A 22,956-nucleotide genomic window follows, 5' to 3' on the forward strand; every position below is an offset into this window, starting at 1 on the left:
GCAGCATGTGCGTTTTTCACGTTGTTTAAAACTTTACTTTAGGGACGTCAAAATATGCTTGCACCCATTTTCAAGTACCCCAAAATTGACAGGAATACTTATTTTTACCAAAAAATACTGCTTAATGCTATTCTTCACCACTTGTACAAAGACCCTAATACGAACCTATTGACACAACTTAAGTACCCCAAATAGCTTCAGTAGGAGTATCTATATTGATCCCCAATGTTAGAGCATCTTTTGGGGGTGTCAGGCTGGTATCCTCGGTTTTAACAGCACTTTCCGCCTGTTAGAATTTTGTCGGCTTCCATTTCCGCGTCTTTTGGAATTGAAAGCAGCCCCCGCACGAAATTCCCAAAAAACACGCAATATAGGCGGAAAGTAGATTCCGCCAACGGCGGCGACATTATCGTGGCTAATTGAATACGGGCCTTGGCTGGAAAATCCGAACTAATACAGTACTGTATACAGTATACATAACCTAAAGTTCTATTTTAACTGTATAAAACAATTTTTTTTAAGTGATCGAATGATGTCAATGTTAGCTATTTATCCCTTATTTAGTATAAGTTCATCAACAAATCTGCATGTTGGCCATATTTGTTAATACTGCTTCGTGTTTAAATAGCTATTATTTACATAATCTGATAATTTAAAACAAAATCAACAATTTGGGGAACATTATTGTAAAAAATATTAGTCAGTGAAGTGGTTAAAGTGTATAAACATAGTTTTGGGTGGACACTTTGTAGGAAGCATAACACCTACTCAGCAGGTGTGTGCGTGTGTAAATCTACAATAGCGTCTGCACACGTCACTGGCGCTGTCACCACTAGATGGCGCGCCATTCCGTATCATTTGAAATAGAACGCAGGCAGCCGTCGCTATGTAACCAGTGTGTGTGACGTCACCGGACGTGACGTGGCCTGAAGCTTTCCTGGCGCCCGGCTGAGTTCCCGTCCTTCCCTGTCTAATTTGAATCGTGGTCGCACGCTGTGAGTCGGGGCGCGGAGGGAGTCACCATGGCAGCCTTCTTCCTGGAGCCGCTAGGTGAGTAGCGCCCACTGCGCGCGGCGGGGAAGGGAGCCCAGGAGCAGCGGTGTCACGCCCCCATCGCAGTGGTCCAACGGGTCAGACTGTTGCCCAAAGTGGGCTGTAGGTTCCTGGGCAGCTCAATAATACCTATCACGTGTAGTAGCAGCCACCCAGACTGCCCCCATTGGTAATGCTTATGCTGGTTTTATACTTGATAAGTATTCAGCAGAGTGAATAAGTTATATAACTGTATACTGTTATGTTAGCTGTAGTTCCATAAATGTAACACAGTGCTCCCCCATAGCGCATCAGTCCTATTTGCTATGACATAAATTGTATGTTGTCTTTTTTGGTACTTTGCTATTTATAAGAACTACCTTTGGTGTTAAATGATGGTTTTGCCATCGATGGCTGAGAGCTAGTGGTTCTCTGCCATCGATGACCGAGTGGATCCAGATGAATGTGTTTTTTTGTATTTTTAAAAAACATTTTTTTTATGAGTTTGAGTTTAGCCCCGCTCCTGGTGGCAGCGAAACCCTGTTTCTGATTGGCCCACCGTGTCCTCAACAGTGGCAGCCAGTGAGGGGTGCAAACCTGATGTTTTTTGTAACATCGAAGGCAACCACTGATGGAACATGGATGGATACCCCACCAATGGCCATTCATAGACTGTTGTGTCACCTAGCTACACCCCCCCCTTGGCTATTTGAGATTGGTATTTTTGCAGTTGATTGCTCTCTTATTGTTCCTGTTTGAGTTGTTGGAAGGGATGGTCATAATTTGGGATTTCCCAAAGTACCAGAAGAATTGGCCTTCAAGCACTTACAGATAAATCGCAGGCACTATTCTGTGGGCCTGAACAGCAGTGCCCAAACTTGGCACATAGGAAGGATTTGGGGTTCGGCCAAGTGGTGCAACAGAAAGCACAGAGGTACATCCAGACTCCACCTCAAATCCTACGTAGCCCAGTTTCTGTGGTGGACACAAATTGGGGAGAAAGATTCTTTAGAAGCCAACCATTGGTGTAATCCAGCAGTTTAAGGTTTTGAATATACAGTACTAAGCACTGCTTAGTATTTGCTTAAATACAAATTTTAAATGTTAGAAACCCAAATGATCAGATGGATTGGACAGGAATGAAAACCGAATGATCTACCCAGATTTTCAGCCATTTTCAGGCTGTGAACGATCCATTGTTCAGTACCATTTACAGTATGGATTTCGTTTGCTAGTTGTTTGGCTGCGCACCTATATGCCAGTTATGGTGGTAGTGATATCAGGGAAAACTTGCAAAGCTGGTGGATGCCTGCTATGCGCCATTCTGGTGACCAAATTGATCCCCCCCCAACTGGACAATAATAGTTCAAACCAGTCTGTTGATCATATGGTTTGCATGGCTATCATGCACTGTATTGCCAACTTTAAAATATAAACTGATATTTGCACCTAGGAACTGAAAAACAGGATTTTTTTTTTTTCCTAAGATAATGCGTCCTACTTGTGTGTACTCCTCAGTATTATATAGGAGGGCGAATGAGTGGTTGGTAAAATAAAAAAAATCTCTAAACCCAATTATGCCTAGTTTGCTTACCCTGTAAATACTGGCATCTTGCAAATAACTACGGTAGCACTCTGCTGTGCAAACTGTGATGGGATTCTTGGGTAATTCACTATTGAAACTTCCTAGACTAACTTGCAGTGACTTGTTATTGCCCAAACCAATGTTTTCTTTCATATGTGAGTATATGGTACTCTGCCCACCTGTCATTCCAGGGGTTTGGTTATTTTCAGTGATTGATTTAGCAGCTCATCCAGTCTCTTTGGAGACGAGAAGGGCAGGGGAGTTCTGCAAAGTTGCAGCAGAGGGTCATACGTTACAATGTGGCCACCACTGACTTACTACACCACAAGTTGGGAAACTTTTTTTCAAAACCTCTGCCGCCAGGCCAACCTAATTTATTCACTTATTATTTTCTAAACTGACTTATAGAACCATATTCAAGTAGGCTGCGAAAACGGTGATGTCATTTTCACTTATCCCCAAATTCAATTTCAGACTATTCGCAGGTGCGAAAAGTCTTTGTAAAAAAAACGGGCTTAAGTTTTCACTACTGAATAGGTGGCGAAAAAAAGTGCAGAATTGGGGTTTTGGGGTTACAGACTTTAAAAAAGTACCCTGCAGCCCTTGGAATGTCCCCTAAAAGTTATCTGTGTCAAATGTAAAAAAGTAGCATAGAACACTCCAAAAAAAGTGTTTTTTGATTTGGGGGCAAAAAAAAAAAAAAAAGTTGGTGGACAAACTTAAAAACTAGCAAAATTGACTATGGGGGGGTCCCCAAGTATGCGGCAGGTGTTTCTACTTCAGGGTCCATAGGGGATCCACAGGGTTGACCTTGGGGTATAGCTGGATCTGGATCCACGGGCACCACGCAGTTAAAGCTTTGCTGCTCCCAGGATGCACTTGGGTCCGTCCTCCTCTATACCCCGCCCCGGCCACAGGCACCTCAGTTTTAGTTGGTGCCCGGCCGGAGTCGGGTCACCCTGTCGCAGTGGGGCTGCAGGAGCAGCCCCTAAGCTTTATTTTAAAAGAGAAATTTTTTTTTTTTTTTTCTACTTTTTTTACACTGTCAGAGCGGCAGCATCAGACTGTCCTTTAGGACGTCCACGCTGCCGCTCCTTCTCCCCGCTGGCGCCGCGACGCCAGTACAGCTCTGGGGATCGCGGCGGGACCCCAGAGCCTGTACTAGCCGGGCTCTGGGGACTCCCTTGACTGCTGCCGGACGCGACGGGGATCAGGTAAGCCGCGGGTCGCCGCGTGCGGCGGCCCGCGGATACTTCAATGCAGTCAGGAGCCTCCGGTCTCTGGGGACAGACCGGAGGCGCTAGCGGCGGCGGCGGGCTCCCCCTCAATTGAGGAATACCCCGCGTGTCCGCTAGACCACCAGGGTATCAGGCTGGTAGCGGGACCGGCAACCCGGGGGTTAATTGCTAGCCAGGGGAGGCAGCCTTCCCTGTCTAGCGGCTCCTCCCCTCAGCTCAGCGCGCCTTTCAACTAGCAGTCTGGCGTCGCTGAGCTGCTCTTATCTCTCGGCCACTCCTCCTCTGAGGTCTCCGGCGGCCATCTTTACTGGCACATCGCAGACTCCCAGGCGGTATCAAGTGGACCGGTCCCCCTGTGTACCTCTCCCCTGCTAAAGGACAGTGTACACAGCGCTATAGCCCTCCCAGACACTGAATCTGGGCGGTTGATTGTAGCGGAAGGTGCAGTGAGTATAACTTTTCTGCATTGTATGTGACTATTGCTAGTGCTGCCTGTCTGTGACTTATTCTCCTTACTGTCAGCTTATAACTATCCCTTTCCTTCTCCTACGGCCCGGCAGGTGTGTGGGGGAAGGGCGTTTTTCTGAGACCCTCACTTATATAAAACACGTATTTGTGGGGTCAGTCACATACTGTTGTGTGCTACACAGTACCATATCTGGGCTGTTGTGTCGCATACTGGTGAGTGCGCGGGTGTTAAAACCGTAAGTCCTCTGGTGATACCTATTTCTTGTGATTTACGGTATCATGTCTGATGAGGAGACTGAGCGCTCTGTGGCTCCTGTGCTATTTTCCTGCAGACGTTGTGCTGCTGGAGTTGATGGGGAGGACTTATCTCAGGATGGTCTGTGCGGGCGGTGCCAGCTGGTACCGGACCCCTCCAACCTCCTTGGGCGATGTTTTCACAGGTGCTGGCGTCTATTGCGGACCGGTTATCAGTCCCATCAGCGGTCCCTTCTAGGGCGTTACCGCAGCCCACCATCCCCCATTCCCCGAGGGTTCCACAAATGTTGCGGTCTTCCCCCGGGGCCCAGACTGTGGGTCCTTACTCGGGACTGCCTGTGTATGTGCAGTCTTCCCCAGGGACGCGTCAGTCTGTAGTGCCTTTGCAGAGTTTTGCTCCGACGGCTCCTCCGCCTTGGGTGGATGTTCTATCCAGCTCCGTACAGAGTCTGGCGGCTTCATCCTCGGCGTTTCAGTCCATGTTGCAAGGTGATGTGCCACCAAGGGTGTCTAAACGTCCGGTTGTGAGTTCACTAGCTGCGCAGTTGTCGGACTCGGAAGTGTCCTCAGATGATGGAGAAATCCATGAGGACTCTGACTCTGATGTCATGGGGCAGGAGGTGGAAGCTAAGTCCTCCATTAATGTTCCAGCCTTAGTTAGGGCGGTGCGGGCTATCCTACATGTTGAGGATGATGCGCCGGCTCCTAGGTCGAAGTTTCCTAATTTTAAAAAGGCCAAGGTGACCTCAACTGTGTTCCCCCTGTCTGATCAATTATCGGATCATATGGCGGCGGCCTGGCAATTACCTAGTAAGAGGTTCCATCGACAGAAGAGGTTGGCGGCGAACTATCCTTTTCCTGAAGCTCATTGCAGGAAATGGGAAACTCCGCCGGCGGTGGATTCCCACGTTACCCGCTTGATCAAAAGCGCCACGTTGCCATTGCCGTCTATCTCCTCTTTGAAGGATCCCACGGACCGGAAGGTGGAGACTTGTTTAAAGTCCATTTATTCTCTTTCCGGGGCGGTGGCTCGCCCGTCCATGGCTATCTCCTGGGTGGCTAAAGCCATTGAGGCATGGGCCAATGCCTTGGAGGATACCTTTCCTGATGAGGCTCCGGATATCCAGAGAGCGTTAGTGGGACAGATGCGGGATGCAGCTTCCTATATTGGGGAAGCGTCTTTGGATGCCAGCCTGCTCACTTCTAGGGTGTCGGCTGCAGCGGTATCTGCTCGGCGCTCCCTGTGGCTGAGGTCCTGGAGGGCTGATGCAGATTCAAAAAAGGGTCTGGAGGCCTTGCCTTTTAATGGTGATTTACTATTTGGTCCGGATTTGGACAGAATAGTGGATACTTTGGCTAAGTCCAAGTCGGCTTTTCTCCCTTCGGCCTCTGCGCCGGCTAAAGTGAGGAGCTCTGCCTTTCGGTCCTTTCGGGTTCAGGGTAAGGCCAAGGGCCAGTCCTTCCCGAGACATTCGGCGACCAAGGCCGCACCCAAGCCCAAGAAGCAGGCATGGAGTGCTCGGCGCCCTTCTTCCAAGCAGGAGGATAAGCCTGCTGCCTGATGGGACGGGCCTCTCTCTGGGGGACCCCAGAGTGGGAGGCCGACTTCTCCAATTCGCCCAGTGTTGGCACAATACCACCACGGATGCCTGGGTTCGAGAAGTAGTCTCTCAGGGGTACGCCCTGTCTTTTCGGTTCAGGCCGCCCCACCAGTTTTTCTGTACGAGTCCTTCTCTGGACAAGACCAAAGCTGGTCAGATTCAGGTAGCTATAGAATCCTTGCTACAAGCAGGGGTCATTGTTCCCGTTCCGCAGTCTCAGCGCGGGACGGGGTACTATTCTACTCTGTTTCTGGTACAGAAACCCAATGGTTCTCATCGCCCTATCCTGAATTTGAAGTCTCTGAACAGATACCTCAGAGTTCCCAGGTTCAGGATGGAAACGTTACGTTCCATCATTCTGGCGATGGAACCCGGGGATTATATGGTCTCCCTCGATATCCAGGACGCCTATCTCCATGTGCCCATAGCACCGGCACATCAGCGGTATCTGAGGTTTGCTATCCTGAACCATCACTACCAATTTCGGGCGTTGCCTTTTGGCCTTTCCACGGCTCCGAGGGTGTTCACCAAGGTGATGGCGGTTATGGCTGCCCACCTTCGGGGTCAGGGTCTACGTCTGTTGCCGTACCTGGACGATCTTCTGCTGCTGGCGAGCTCCCCGGAGGTGCTTCTTCGACATCTCCACCTGACCATTGCTTGTCTTCAAGCACACGGGTGGTTGATAAACTGGAAGAAGTCCTCCCTGATTCCATCACAGCGGATGGTTCATTTGGGAGCCCTGCTGGATTCTCGTCAGCAGCGGATTTTCCTGACTCCAGAGAAGGTCTCCTCCCTGCAGCTGCGGATACACAGTTGCCTGAGCAGTTGCCGCCTGTCGGTCCATTCAGCTATGAGAGTTCTGGGGTCCATGGTGTCGACATTCGACATGGTGGAATTTGCCCAGTTCCATTCCCGGCCCCTGCAGGGGCTGATTCTATCGGAATGGAACGGGTTACCTCACCGGATCCGCTCTCAGATGCTGGTGTTGTCCGCGGAGGTTCGGCAGTCTTTGGCTTGGTGGCTTCAGACGGTGCATCTGGTCGAGGGGCGCCCCTTTTGGATCCCGGACTGGGTCCTGCTCACGACGGATGCCAGTCTTCGGGGTTGGGGGGCAGTGACCGGCTCATTATCGCTTCAGGGTCGTTGGTCCGCGGAAGAAGCACTTCTCCCCATCAACATCCTGGAACTGCGGGCTGTGTACAGGGCCCTGCAGTCGTCCGGCCCCGCTCTTCACGGAAGGGCGGTTCAGGTGCAGTCCGACAACGCCACCACGGTGGCGTACATCAACCACCAAGGGGGAACTCGCAGTCGGGCAGCAATGTCGGAGGTGTCTCGCATTCTTGCTTGGGCGGAGTGTCACGTTCCAGCGATCTCGGCAGTCTTCATTCCCGGAGTCCTCAATTGGGAGGCGGACTTCCTCAGCCGTCACGATGTGCATCCCGGGGAATGGTCGCTTCACCCAGAGGTGTTTCAGCTACTCGTGGACAGGTGGGGGCTGCCGGAGCTGGACTTGATGGCCTCCCGTCACAATCACAAGTTGCCCGTTTACGGGTCAAGGACAAGAGACGCAGGCGCCTGTCTGGTAGACGCTCTGTCGGTGAAATGGACGTTTCACCTGGCGTATCTGTTTCCTCCGATATCCTTACTTCCTCGGGTTCTGCGGAAATTCAAGCAGGACGGCGGCACGCTCGTGCTGGTGGCTCCGGCGTGGCCCAGACGTCCTTGGTACTCCGATCTGAGGTGCCTCTCCATCGACGCTCCGTACCTTCTTCCTCAGCGTCGGGACCTGTTGTCTCAGGGGCCCTGCCTTTACCCGGATCTGGGTCGGCTGTCTTTGACGGCGTGGCTCTTGAGACAGCCGTCTTGAGGTCTAGGGGTTTCTCCAGTTCAGTGATTGGTACCATGCTTAGGGCACGCAAGCCTGCCTCCGCGCGGATTTACCACAGGGTGTGGCGCACTTATTTTCAGTGGTGTGAATCCAGAAACTATGATCCGCAGGTGTTCCGGGTTTCCAGAATCTTGGAATTTCTTCAATCGGGTTTGGACCTCGGCTTACGCCTGGCCTCTCTGAAGGTTCATGTGTCTGCTTTATCCGTGTGGTTTCAGCGACGGATTGCTACACTGCCAGATGTTTACACCTTTTTCCAAGGTGTTCTCAGGATCCAGCCTCCCTTCGTGCCTCCGGTGGCTCCGTGGGACTTGACGGTGGTACTGAGGGTCTTGCAGGGTCCTCCTTTTGAGCCGCTTGAGTCGGTGGAGCTCAAGTGGCTGACGTTTAAGACCATTTTTCTCCTGGCAATTGCTTCGGCCAGGAGGGTTTCAGAATTGGGGGCGCTTTCCTGTCGCCCTCCTTTTCTGATTTTTCACCAGGACAGGGCAGTGCTCCGCACGCGTCCTGAGTTTTTGCCCAAAGTGGTTTCAAAGTTCCACATTAATCAGGAACTTGTTGTGCCAGCTTTTCAGTCACCTGATCTTTCTGCTGGTGAGGCTTCCTTGGATGTGGTCCGGGCACTTAGAATCTATGTGGACCGGACTGCTTCGGTTAGGAAGTCGGATTCTTTGTTTGTCCTCTTCGGTTTTTACAAGAGGGGTTGGCCTGCCAACAAGCAAACGTTAGCCCGTTGGCTTCGTTCAGTTATTTGTGAGGCTTATGCGCAGGAGGGTTTACCTGTGCCAGCCTCTGTTAAGGCTCATTCCACTCGTTCTGTGGGTCCCTCTTGGGCTGCTAGACGTGGCGCCTCCACTGTTCAGCTGTGTAAGGCGGCTACTTGGTCTTCAATTCAGACGTTTTTGAGGTTTTATGCGTTTGACACCTTCGCCTCTCAGGATGCATCCTTTGGGCGCCGGGTACTCCTTTCAGCACAGGAGCGTCCCCGCCCTTAGTTGAACTGCTTTGGGACATCCCCAAGGTCAACCCTGTGGACCCCCTATGGACCCTGAAGTAGAAAACAAGAGATATGGTAAGAACTTACCTTTGTTATCTCTGTTTCTACGAAGTCCATAGGGTCCACAGGGCGCCTGCCCTGACGCACCTGGCTTCAAATGGGCTGTGTGGCTGGTCACCGGTTTTCCGTCTCCCATTTCTGTGAGTATGGTTTCTTGTGTGTTCCAGTCTTCCTTCTCTCTGTTTAGTCTCCTCCTCCGGCCTTAGCTGCTTACCAACTGAGGTGCCTGTGGCCGGGGCGGGGTATAGAGGAGGACGGACCCAAGTGCATCCTGGGAGCAGCAAAGCTTTAACTGCGTGGTGCCCGTGGATCCAGATCCAGCTATACCCCAAGGTCAACCCTGTGGACCCTATGGACTTCGTAGAAACAGAGATGACAAAGGTAAGTTCTTACCATATCTCTTGTTTTTCTAGAATGCGGCTGGTTACGGCAGGTGGATTTTTGAAGAATTTTGTAACGTTCACTTTAGGGACTTAAAAATATGCTTGCACCTATTTTCATGTACCCCATATTTGATGGGTCTAGTTATTTTTTTTTAAAAAGTGAAGCTAAATGCTATTCTTCACTTTTTAAAGACTCATTAAAGCACCTGCCGCGGCTGTTTAAAAACCCCTAATACCATTTGTAGGCCAATTTGGGGGTACCCATAGTGAGCCCCCATGTCTGACCATCTTTTGAGGAGTGACAGGCTGATTTCCCCAAAAGAGACAGGACTTTTCGGTACTTAACCTTTCCGTCAGGTCCGGTATTTGTCGATTCCTAATTGAATATGGGGCACGCGCCCGATACTTTATCCCCAGGAAAAGTGGCGATGATGGCAAAAAATCCCGGCAGCAAAAAATGCTAAGTCAACTGAATCTGAGGATTGTGGATTTAGGGCCTGTTTCAGACACGCTTACTATTTGTGAGCACTTGCTCTGAATCAGGGCGGATTTTTTTTTTTAAACAGCTTTTGCGAGTGGCCTGGCGATGGTCGCGATTAGAGCCTTGTGGTAGGGTCTCTGTTCCCGCAAGCCCTAGTGAACTTCCTGCTCTAATAGAGCAGGAAGTTCACTACTGACATCACGAATGATGTCAGTAGGGCCGCCCACAAACGGCAGGCCATACTAACCCTTTGGGAACGCCTCCGTTTGTCCAGCCCCCCCCCCCCCCCGCCTACAAAAGGTGACGAGCAGTCGATCAACATAGACAGCCGCCCTGTCTTGTAGCGAGCCCCGCAGCGAGTGAAGTTCTCACTCGCTCCGGTGCATGCTCACTGGCCGACCATTGACCCGCTTGCGAGCGGGTCTGAATCGGGCCCTTGGTTCTTTGAGCGGAGGCATTAGTTGCACCTTTATAAATTTGAAGTACTATATGTCTACATTTCTTAGATTTTTATTTATTTGTTTCCTTTTTCAGGTGTAGAACCAATGGCGTTAGGATCACCAACGTCTCCTAAGCCTGGTGCCAGTGCCCAGTTTCTGCCTGGTTTCTTAATGGGTGACATACCAACACCAGTGACCCCACAGCCGCGTCCATCAGGAGTTATGGAGCTGCGTACCCAATTAATAGGAGGTAACATTGGGTAGCTATTCTTCGTTTTGTTTTTTATTTATAAAAAGAAAAAAAAAATTCTAAAAAAAAAAATGGTTAATGGTGCTTTGATCCAAAGGAATAGGTCTGATTCACATGGTGGAGTAGTAGTTTGCAATATGGTATATAATGTGTATGTTAAAGTTTAAACTGGTAAATAAGTGTAAACTTTTTCCTTTTTAGGTGGCACCCCTCCTCAGCCTATGGTCCCTACACATAAGGATAAGAGTGGAGCACCCCCAGTTAGAAGTATTTATGATGACTTTTCAAGCCCAGGTCTTGGTTCTACGCCTTTAAGTTCCAGAAAGCCGGTAAATGAATTCTGTTAAACTTCCTTTTTATGTAGGGTGAATCGTCCAGTGAGTGAACGGATAAGGGAATTCTCATATTTAAGGCGATGGTGTATGTAGAAGATACAACATAACTATTGTGAAATGTCGCCATCATTATGTATACTGCTAAAATACTTTTTATTTTATTTTTAAAGTTTAAAGAAATAGTTAGTTTTACCACCAAAAAACAGGAGAGGTGTAGAAATGACCAGTGAATGAACGCGCAATGCTAGCAAATGAACAGACCAGTCCAGTAAATGAATAATGACTTGCAGCAATAAAACATAGTCAATAGATCTAATCTAAGATTGTATGTGCTAATATCTAAGATTACTGTATAAACCTGAAAATGTTCATTCGCCTGCAATGAAAGCTGTATCTGCAGAATGAGACCTGTCCATGCATTCATTTTGTCTAATTGAGGCAATGAGAATTGGAAGTTCCTGTTTTGAAACCTGGGTACACAGAGCAATAAGGCTGGGTACACAGAGCAATAAGGCTGGGTACACAGATCAATAAGGCTGGGTACACATTAGACGATACATTGTTGTGAGGCAGATCAGAACGATGTATATGGCACAGCGTCTAATGCAGTGGTCGGGGAACGGGTAAACTACCCCACATGGGGTAAAACTGAAATTCCAGGGGGTTATCTCTCTTCTGAACTCCAGCTTCCGCCTCTCTCCATGCGCACTACGTGAGAGACGTCATGACGTCTCTCCCATAGTTCCGAGGAGCAGCCGGGTGGACAGGACGGCGGCGGATGCAGGAGCGGGGATTAAGGTAAGTGCTTTTTTTTGTTGGGTTTTTTTTTTTGTACAAGTGGCACTGCTACAGGGGCATAGCTATGGGGGCACTGCTACAGGGGCATAGCTATGGGGGCACTGCTACAGGGGCATAACTATGGGGGCACTGCTACAGGGGCATAACTATGGGTGCACTGCTACAGGGGCATTGCTACAGGGGCATAACTATGGGGGCACGCCTATAGGATTTCCTTCCTTTCAAATCAAGGGGGTAACGTCGGCATATCTAAATATATTTTGGGGTAAAAGGTAAAAAATGTTCCCTGACCCCTGGTCTGTGTACCCATGATTGCGGGTCGCCTGCGTCCGCAAGTGATTGTCCGCGTTACATGGCCAATCACAAGATATAGTATGCGGGGGATGTGGTCATAATCCTGGCGCTGTCATCCCGTCTGCCAGAATCCCGATGGTAAGTAGCGGGGTTAGGGGTTTGGGTTGGGCACTAGGGGAAGGGAGAAGGTTATGTTTAGGCACTAGGGGGAGGTTAGATTCTGGCACTGGAGGGTTAGAATACCTACAAACAGGTGTCTGTACCATAACCCTGTCGGGATGCTGGTATCTGGATTCTGACCGCCGGGATCCCGTACCCAACCCGTATGTGGGGCTGTGCAGTATAATGAAGAACGGAACGTGGTATTGTTCCGTCCATTACTTTGGGTTATGTGTACCAGCAATCTTGCATGGTCCAGGGTAAAGGTAAATCGCCCCAACCATTGGCAAGATTGCCGGTCATCTAATGTGTACCTGGCCTAACATGGCTGTTGTCACAGCAACTGCTTCAGTGAGTTCAAATTGAAAAAAGAAAAGCATTTTGCTCACTGCAGTAAAATTAGACTTGGAACTATATTAACCTGCTGGATATTGGCTAATGAAACGGGCATCTTAGTGCTGGCACTATATAGTCCATCTATTACTAGATCATGTTACTGGCTTACACAATGTGACCAAGTATGTAAGCACACGTCGGCTAGAACGTGCTGCAAGTGGAAATGGAGACCAACAAATAGTTATACAAAGGTGGAATATGAAAATGTGTTTTTGTTTTTAAATGCCCCCAAATTTCTCCCCTAGGGCCTGATTCTGGGTTGCGGTCTGCTGCGACTGCTGTAGCGTCTGTTGCCGTAGTTGCATCTCGCAGTCTTATCAGCCCTCCCCCTGGTTTATAAGCGTGTCTGAATGTGTAAGGACCCCTTTGTGTGACTGCAGACACTGTAATACCGCTGGGTATGTCTTTAGACGCCATCATTGGTCGCACCATCGAAGCTTGCGCTAGGGAAGGTGCAGAATCTCCGCCTGAGTATGGCCGGCAATGTGAGCGATGTAAGCGTCTGTGTGCGCAAACACCCCAGTGACCCTCTAACAGGATGGATCATATTTGTGCACCTGAATAGCCCCCCCCCCCCCCCCAAGTCACTGCCCAAGTACACCCAGCTTATTTCCAATACGTTTCTCAGTGCGTGTGTCTCAAATCGCAACTGCGACTCTGTCCAAACACCATCGGGACGCATTCGCAGTGTGACTTCGACGCGTGCGCAGTAACAAACAGCTCAGAACTACATCTGACATTAACTTATTGTGCGTCTCTGAACCAGGTCCATAGTCTAATAAAAAGTAAGTAGGAGATTTCCTTTTTAAAGGTAGTAATATTGTGCTTGTGACTACAGATGTGCCTCATACACTAATCTGGTGCGACACTTAGATGCTCCACCACAGAACTTTGCGTCTAATTCGCTTTGGAGCTGCATCCAAAATTTCTTAGTGCCCCAGGTACTAAGCATTAGTATTTTTGTTAGAAAGGGGTTGGTTTAAAGCCACTGATTAAGCTTAATGCTGCGGGTCGCTCCTATCAAACCGCTTACTGTCTTACCCAGATGAGCCGCATCATATGCCAGCGTCAGGGTTCCCGTGCATTGTACTTTTGTCATGTTATGCCAATAAGATGTATATTTTGAGAGCGTCTGGCGGGAGCTTAGCGTGGCTAGGTCCATGGCGAGGCTATTTGGTGCGATTTGAGGATAGATATATATGGGGGCACACCTGTAATCTTTGACGTTTTGTTTTCTCATATTATGTCACGTTGGCATGTAAGCCTCTTATTTGGCTCTACAGGGTTTCGTGCACATTTACCAGTGTAAGCCCACTCGACGCATTGACTGATTTTTTTTTATTTTATCTCTATAAGGATGAATTTAATGTCATATATTAGATCTTTCCTTTTTTTTTTTCTTTGTACAGACCAGTTATTCTGGAATGCAGACCTCTCTCACTGGTGTAATGCCATCAACTCCATGTACATGTAAGTGTCTAATAAAGATGTATTCAATAGCGGAACTTAAAAGGCGGAATTGTGGGGCTAGATCATATAACCTTTTCCTAGTTAGATGTCCCCTGTATATAACTGGCCATTGTAAAGAAGCCTGAGCTTGTGACGTTTCCTGCGTTACATGCGTGCCTGCTCTGTAGTCCTCTTTCTATGTCGGTGAACGCAGGCATGAAACTCCCATTACACACCTATGAGGGGTCTTTTTTTTTTTTTTTCCTTCCTCGATCACTTTAGGAAAGTCCATGGATATCCACCGCCAGCTTAAATGGGCGCGATTCCGCATTGTAGCAGCGATCTCTGCGTACGCTCAGTAGTAAGCATGTGCCATAGTTGTTTCCAGGTGTTTTTGTGCATGCGCAGTAGCAAATGATTGCTCAATCACTGAGTGCACCTTAAATCAGGCCCAAAGACTCTAGCTGTGTAGTAGCCACACCAGCTTGCAGCTAGTACTCACTGATTATGGTTAGGTAACAGATGCAGGTGATCAGTGACATGAACCAGGCCCAATAACCTTCCACCACAAAAGCTAAAATCCAAACACAAATCATGGTAAGGCAGTATATACCCTATATTCATTCAAAATAACATGTTTTGTTTTAATGAGCACTGTGCTGTAGCCAGGGTATTAGATAATTATCTGTGGGTGAAAGAACGGATAAAGTGATAAAGGTAACGAAGATCAACTCTTGCCTAACTCCAAATTGTGTGATGAGAGATCCTTAATACACTTGTAACACATGCACACTTAGATCAAACACCCTTATAATACTAAATCACAGCAATGTCTGTTGTATGCTTGGCTGGGCTTTACGTTAGCAATTATTTGTGCGTTTATTAAATAGTGAAAGATCATGGCCTTTTCCTTGTGTGTATCTTTCAAGGAAAACTTTTTACAAATCAACAGTTTTGTTAATGTCTATCAGGTTTGAGTCTATAGGTAAAAAGTATTACTCCTATGGGGTCTGAGAAAAACTAGCGATGTTGCTGGCCTCAATGTGCCATCACATTTAAAGGCCCGTTCACATTGGATGATGTGTGTACAGGGCGATGTAGTTGACGGCGTGGGTGCCGGCATCGTTAAGTGCATCCACACTTGCCGATGCCGGCAACTACTATCGTCGGCGGGCGGGAGTGGGACTATGCTGCATTCAGCAGCATAGCAGCGCTAACAATATTCCCATATTGAGCTGCATGTATAGCCAACTGGGGATATCGTTGCCGAGTCGCTGGAGCGCGTATCATTCGTCGGTGAGTGCATACACACTGCTGAACGATATCGAATATCGTTCATGGATATTGTCCAGTGTGTTCGGGCTTTCAGTTGGAGCTCCCCCATAGTGAGTCTGAAAAGAAGGAAAAAGGGAGGACCGATGTGTAAATGATTTGTCAGTAGATGTCCTCGTTGCACCACAAGACACAATCTCTCCCAGCCATGATCCCAGAACGCGTGTTGTCAGTTATAATCGCCAGAATCCTTTCATCTGAAATATTGTTTTGTTACTGTGACAAGTCTAGGACCAGTGGTTGGTGAAAACACTTTTTAGCCCAGGGAGGTTACAGTTAGTCAGGGTACACCGTCAGAACCCATCCTGTCTGATGTACACCTCTAATTTGTTTGTGAAGTCTGCTTTATTCTATGCTTACTATTAATGGATGAAAACCTTTTATGTAAACAGCTACAAGCGTATTCAGTCCAGCACACATTGGGCAAAGTAGGAAAGCGACATTATCACCTGCTCAACTTGATCCCTTCTACACACAAGGTGATGCTCTGACATCTGATGACCAGCTGGATGATACATGGGTTACGGTATTTGGGTAAGTAAGGTATTATGGGACGGGATGTATCGAGCAGTGTAAAGAGCGAAGTGGACTAGAGGAGAAGTTCCCCATAGCAACCAATCAGCATTGAGGTAGCAATTATCAAGTACATTCTATAAAATGATGGGTAAAAGCTGATTGGTTGTTATAGGGAACTTCTCCACCCATCCGCTTTTACCCATCATTTTATAGATTAGACTTGATGGGCCAAATGTAATAGGGTGAGAATTTAGAAAATGTGAGAGTTTAGCAGTAAACTCTCACATTGGTCGAGATTTATCTTCAAAATGGGAAAACATCTGGATGAGATTTTAAATCGTGAGTTTTCTAAGTCTAAAAAAACATGCAAGTTCGCTCTGTTACTTTGTTTTTGGACTCTATTACATTGGCAAAGTTTAAAAAGTGTCAGAAACTCTCACTTTTCTAAACTCTCACCCTATTACATTTGGCCCGATAACTGCTTCCTCAATGTTGATTGGTTGCTGTCCGAACTTCTCCACTGGTCCATTTTTCCACTCTGTTCAGTGTTGGTACATCTACTATATTTCATTGCTGTACATTATTGGAATCCTAATGCTACAGTTACAGGAAAGTTAAAGATGGCCATGGTGTAATTCACCATCAAATGATTTTGACACATTGATGATTGTTACAAGTGGGGACACCGGACACGTAACAGCAGCAGGTCAATCAGGAGGAAGGCAGGGCTAAGGGACATGTGTCAAGGGGGGAAAAAATTGCCTCACCTTCGGACCTCAAAATATTGACTATTGGTAGCAAACCATTTGATAATCGTCAATGGCCAATCTCCTTCCATAATTGTGAGTAGTGATGAAATTGACTTGTAAGGAGCAGAATAACTATTGCAGCTGTTGGTAGAGTAGATCATATCGGTAGCAGAGGTCTATTTCCGTCCCTTATTTATTTAATACCTGTTATTTAGAAAGCCCATACATATTCCGCAGCGCCTTCACAGAGAATATTTGGCCATTCACATCAATCCTGGGAGCCAATTAACCTACCAGTATATGTTTGGAGTGTGGGAGGAAACTAGAGTACCTGGAGGACAGCCACTCAAGCACAGGGTGAATATACAAACTCCACACAGTTGAAGCCGTGGTGGGAATCAAACACACAACCTCAGTGCTGTGAGGCAGTGGTGCAAACCATTACACCGTCTGTGTCCAGTACACAGCCATTATTGGGGGGTCCTTGTACTGATCTTGCTGAGAATTGATGTATACTTGAAATTGTGAATAGTCTGCAAGAGCAAACACTTAAAATATTTGCCTATCAGTTCTTGCTAGCAGGACCCTCTTTCCTTGCTATTTACAACTTGTGTCCTGAAACAGTGACCTGAGGCTCTACTAAATGCAAGTATTGCTGGAGTGCTGATAGAATGGAGCTACTTCTGATAGCAGTGATCGCTGGGGGAAGCCCTACCAAATAACTAGGCAGGGTTTAGGCAAAGTGTTGTTGTGCAACGCCTATTTTTTTTTAGTTGATATTTATTTGTATGTATGGTCGTCGTCCTTGTTATACAACTGTAGCATCATTTTCTTTTGACTGCTTTTATTTTACAAAAAAATCTTTTATGTATTTGACCCTGGGACTTGGTGTTTTCAGGTTTCCCCAGGCCTCTGCCTCATATATTTTACTACAGTTTGCTCAGTATGGGAACGTAATAAAACATGTGGTGAGTATTAGTTTCTCTTTGTTTCTTTTCCTTTGACCAAGCCAAACTTTTCTGTTGGTGATAACGTTTAGTTTTCTTTACAGATGTCCAACACTGGAAACTGGATGCACATACAGTACCAGTCTAAATTACAGGCCAGGAAGGCTTTAAGTAAAGATGGCAGGATATTTGGCGATTGCATTATGATCGGTGTGAAGCCTTGCATTGATAAGGTGAGGTTACTATTGCAGCGCTTAAGAATAAAAAAAAAAGCCACAAAATTCGAATGCAAACATTATAATATTCCCGAGCGCATATTCGCTAATATATACAGCTTTATAAATGTATTTATTGCCAGTTTTTTATATAGCGAACACATATTCCGCAGCGCTTTACAGAGAATATCTTACCATTCACATCAGTCCCTGCCCCAGTGGAGCTTACACTCTATATTTCCTATCACATGCGCATACACACATACACAATAGGGGTAATATTGTTGGGAGCCAATTAACCTACCAGTATATTTTTTGGAGTGTGGGAGGAAACCCACACAAGCACAGGGAGAATATACAAACTCCACACAGTTAGGGCCGCAGTGGGTATCGAACCCACGACCTCAGTGCTGTGAGGCATGATGATCTGCTCCCTCCCTCACTGCAAAATCTAGTGGCCAGACAGCAAAATCTGGTAGCCATGGCGACCTGGCCCCTGGGATTTGTCGAGCCCTGACTTATCGATTCAACTATACAATCGCTGTGAATGGGTTGGTGATTTTCCCATTGCGTTGCTTTCTACCGGAGCAGACAAAGTACTTTTTTTTTTTTTTTTCTTCCACCCTCGCCTCCCACTTTCTGGTTCACCTGAATAGAAGGATCTTCAGCCAGACTGCTCCATTCCTTCTGCAGGCTCTACTGAGGTGAAACCGCTGTTTATTCATCCGGCGCTGTGGGGCTTGACCCCAGTTGTGCCCCATCAGGGGTAATTGTACCTGTACAGAGATGCTAAAGCTTGGGAGAGGCAGACAGTGGACCAGGCATAGTTTTATTTGCAAATCCTTTGCTGTCGTCTGCTTTCCTCTGTAGGTTGGAGTTCCATAAAGTTACTACCTCAGTATGCTGATGTCCTCCCATTACTTAACTTTGAACCCCCCTACAGCTTAAATGGGAAGTGGATTTTGGGGCTGGTGTCTGAGTAGGACACTATAATAAGTAGTGCTAAAGATGCCTTATCTTGTTCTGGATAGTGACAAGTGCAATTATGTATTCTGCACGCTGCAGTGTACAGGGTCTTGTACAATCCCCTATGTATGCTTCACATTGGCAGTATGGGTTTGGGGTCTTTCTGGCACAATCTGTGGGTTTACCGCAGGCTTAAATTCTTGTCATACGTGGCAGCTGGAATCAATCATTCCGGTGTGCATGTCCCTCTCCTCCATGTATTTTTGGGCTATCCCTTGACCTAGCACTGGATATTTCTGCCTCGCATTACGTGGAAAATATTTTTTGCTGTGGCAAAGCTGATAGCTAGGTCCCGTGCGGCCCCAGCATATCCTTACAAATTTATTGTGATTGAGATGCGTATAGTGTTCTAATAGACTGTTGTTTTATCTGGTTATTTTACACTGTTTCCACGTGCCATGTTCCCAAAATATAAACTGATAGCTGCATTCCTGTAAAGCGGTTCTGTATCTAACAGGCAAAATGATCTATTCCCAGTTATCGATCTATTTATATGCCCCGTGCCATTCCCCACAGCATGTTTATGTAGAATAGAATCGGGCGATGACCGTGCAGTGAGGTTTCTTTCTCAGCCATGAGATGGTAATGGCAGAGCTTTCTATGTAGGGCAGTGTTTTAGTGGGAATTTAGCTGGATTTCTGCTTGGTGACCTCGTTACCTCTGCATGATGGATAATAAAGTTTTAAATAACAAATATCCGCTACACTTTCTTTTTTCTTCAGTTGTTAGGTGATGCTTTAAAACTGGAGAAGTTAAACAGTCGCTATTGCTCTGCAAATAACCTCACACATGGTGCTCCTTAAATATCCCTTACTGGACTTGACATTATATGTGATTCTTTTACTTTCAGAGTGTTATGGAAAGCAACGAGAAGTCTTCAGTCTCCTCGTACTCATCAGTTTTCACACCACCAGTTAAAACCATAGGTACTCCCACTCAACAGCAAGTTGGTACTCCAAGATCTGCAATGAGACCTCTTGCTGCAGCTTACAAAGCTTCAACTAGTGACTACCAGGTATGTCTATTTGGCTGGAATTGTTTCCAACCACAAACTCGTAGTTGTATGAATATATTGACCTGTTTTTGTTTTGAGCTTATATTTAAATGCTGTTTTGTAAGTAGACCATTCAAAATAGCCACTGCGAGGGCTTTTCTGTAGTCTCTCAGGCAGATGAAATGCAGGAGGCAGACCGAGTGATGCTGCTGTAAGGCTAATACTTTTATTTAATAACTGGTGAATGGCATGTATTGTGCACAATGCCTGATATGTGTCAAGGTCCCCATCTGCGACGGATCTCCACGTTCCGCCGGTCGGAAATGCTGACCGGCGGACATCGATGTTAAGCGATTTGTCGCAGGATCGGTGAAATTCTACATGTTAAATTTCACCGATCTGCCAATCAGGATCATTTTTTGATCGTAATCTGCTTCTGTGAAATCCAACACGTTGGAATTGCAGGATTGCTGAAATCCGTGTTGCAGGATCGCTACATCGCAGCAATCCATCGCTGATGTATGGGGGCCTTCAGGCACAGTAGGAAATTATCCTCATTGTTTATTTGACCTAAGAATTGTTACCTGTGCCTACTGTATGTTGGGGAAATAGCCTGTTTTTCCTGGGAAATGTAGGTAATTGAAATGTTCTCTTTTGCCTGGGAACCACTTAGTCTGGCCTTTCGCGTTGAGATAGAACTCGCCATCAGACAGTCTTCTCTGACATTGCCAGATGATTGGCCGGTCCAATGGGGAGTACATCCACTCAGGTCTGAGCAGCAATTATCGTATCTTTCAGGCATGTGATGATTGCTGCTTGGTCATATCCAGAAACTGAACAATTTTCTGCTGATGAGCCGATAATCTGTTGATAAGGCAAATGTGTATGGCCGTCTTTAGTCTACCAGGATAGTGTTCACTCTAGGTCCGGCGCCGGACCTAGAGAAAGGGCACATCTGCGAGCGCCTGAAAAGGGACCGTGTCTTTAAGACTTGTCCCCTTTTCATCATTCTTGGGGGCTTGCCCGGCACTTACGGACATGGCGGGCTGCCCCCAAGTGCTGCTAGAAGTGTGAATGGTTGCTGGGCGCATTCACCCAGCATCCATTCACTGGCAGTGACAGCTACACCGCAGTATTCCCCACCAGCGGGACTACCACCCGCGGGTGGGAACGGCACCTACAGGCTGTTTCAGTGGGGGCGCCGCGACGGAGGGAATACAACAGGTTCACCTTACATTTGGACGCAATGCCGATGTTTACTCAGATTGAGCAATTTTTTAGCCCATGTGCGCAAGTCGCAGAAAAGCACAGGTTTGCCGGACTATTTAAACACTTTTCCGGCTGTGCATAAATTAGCTACTGCATTCTTGCTGGCAGCAGGAGAGCCCTCTGCGTGTGGGGAGTCCTGCGACAGCTTAATCGGATGGCTGATGGCCGCCCAATCTGCGTTTTGATGTTTCAGGTTTTGTGCATGAGGGGTGTATGTGAGATGCTTTCAGGGGGAGAGGGGGGAGTCATTAGCATATTTTAGCAAGTTCGATCTGTGAGAGTTTGCAGCTGCGATGGCATTTGCATCCATACTTGAATCAGGCCAAAAGTTTTTTGTTTTCTTGAAACCAAGAGCTGAGAACATAGATCTTCACTCTTTGCATAAAAGCGTCGGGTGTACCGCACAATGCCGGGGATTCCCTATCTGCCTGCTAAACATGTATAAAATATATTTTACACATTGGGGCTTGGTTCAGAGGTGGCCGAAATATGCATGTCAGCCGCAAGTGGCCGATATATTCAGTCTGCGCGTGCGTCCCGATGGTTAGAGTTTGGGACACAGCAGTTGCACTGATTTCAATTGGCCATGCTGTGACTGATGATCTGCGTCTCCATAGGGCTGGTGCAGTGTTTGATAACTTAGCGCTGTAGCCGGTGGGAGTCTCTGTACGGATCCCATAGGCTGCGGCATGAGTAAAGGCGCAACTGCATTCGCTCCCACCACTGAATCAGGTCCTTAGCCACTATCAGCGTTCCAATCCTGTATTATGGTGGACTGAATGTGACCTTTTATACCGGGAGTGTTCCCTGCTTATAACTATAGTAAGAGTTTTTGGGTATGCGATCCCGGCGCTGATCATGCCCGGCGGTCAGAATCCCGGCAGTGTAATCCCAACGGTGGAAATCCCGATACATGCAGGCAAGTATTCTAACCCTCGCCTCCCTGCAGCCTAACCTTAATACTTACTGTTAAAATCAGCCGCCGCGATTCTGACTGCCGGCATGTGCGCGCGGCAATGCCGACTACATCCCATAGTAAGTACCATATAGTGTCTGCCCTTTTGTATAGGGATATGTACACACATCTCATCTTGTCAAAACACCACAATTTAGAATTCATACAACATTTTTTTTTATTTTTTTTTTGCAGGTATTATCCGACAAACAGACACCAAAAAAGGATGAGAGTATTGTATCTAAAGCCATGGAATACATACTTGGATGGTAGTTGGTTTCCAACGGTCGTGCTCCATACTCTTGATGAATAAATTTCCTGCTGCATTACTTGGTTAGTTCTATAACCGCATTATGGCAGTTTACCAATGACGAGAAATTTGCCGGTCCTGCCTTTTTTACCTAACTTGTACAGATGCAAATACAAACTTCTAACTCTACTGTTATCTGATGTACACAGAAGAATGAATTTATCTATTGTACCTCATTACCTGGCCTTCATTTGGTTCATGATTGTAATCCTATATAATATATAACTGAACATGGATACATGACCAGCTCTTCCTGTGAACCCATTGAAAAACCTCATCTGCAAAAGTTTAACTTGAGATCACCATTTTCTTTCACCGTCAGACCTGCCTATAATCACTGTTTTGTGTAAGGCAAACACCTGCACTACTCGTTCAACTAAAGCAAGTCATTGTTCTCCATGTTCATCTGTCTTATTATTTTATGTCAATTGATTTTAAAAAATTTGTATATTTTTTTTTTTTTTTCAGAATGTATCTGTTGCTTTAACACATTTTACTGTTTTACGCTTCTAATAAATGTATTGAATGCCATGT

At 46.9% G+C, this 22,956-nt stretch overlaps 1 protein-coding gene across 2 annotated transcripts; it reads left to right on the plus strand.

Annotated features, from left to right (window-relative positions):
- Positions 1-886: 886 nt before the first annotated feature.
- Positions 887-22,953, plus strand: NUP35 (nucleoporin 35). Of its 2 annotated transcripts, none has more exons than XM_088476425.1 (9): positions 887-1,050; positions 10,523-10,678; positions 10,880-11,007; positions 14,070-14,130; positions 15,834-15,975; positions 17,605-17,674; positions 17,758-17,886; positions 19,745-19,909; positions 22,308-22,953. In XM_088476425.1, the coding sequence occupies exons 1-9, from the start codon at positions 1,023-1,025 to the stop codon at positions 22,383-22,385; spliced, it is 957 nt and encodes a 318-aa protein (XP_088332551.1). In that variant the 5' UTR covers positions 887-1,022; the 3' UTR covers positions 22,386-22,953. The 2 variants fall into 2 exon arrangements, with proteins under 2 accessions (XP_088332551.1, XP_088332552.1); XM_088476426.1 differs by lacking the exon at positions 887-1,050 and adding an exon at positions 1,083-1,222.
- Positions 22,954-22,956: the final 3 nt, after the last annotated feature.

Source organism: Taudactylus pleione, unplaced genomic scaffold (genome assembly GCF_031769625.1).
Source record: "Taudactylus pleione unplaced genomic scaffold, aTauple2 ptg000188l, whole genome shotgun sequence".
NCBI classification, from domain to species: Eukaryota; Metazoa; Chordata; class Amphibia; order Anura; family Myobatrachidae; genus Taudactylus; species Taudactylus pleione.

What these genes read in the sequence shown, in the direction of transcription:
- NUP35 (XM_088476425.1), top strand. Translation starts at nt 1,023, where the DNA reads ATGGCAGCCTTCTTCCTGGAGCCGCTAG. An exon ending in GCGTACCCAATTAATAGGAG is followed by an intron (nt 10,679 to 10,879) that starts GTAACATTGGGT and finishes TTTCCTTTTTAG; the next exon opens with GTGGCACCCCTCCTCAGCCT. An exon ending in CTTTAAGTTCCAGAAAGCCG is followed by an intron (nt 11,008 to 14,069) that starts GTAAATGAATTC and finishes TTCTTTGTACAG; the next exon opens with ACCAGTTATTCTGGAATGCA.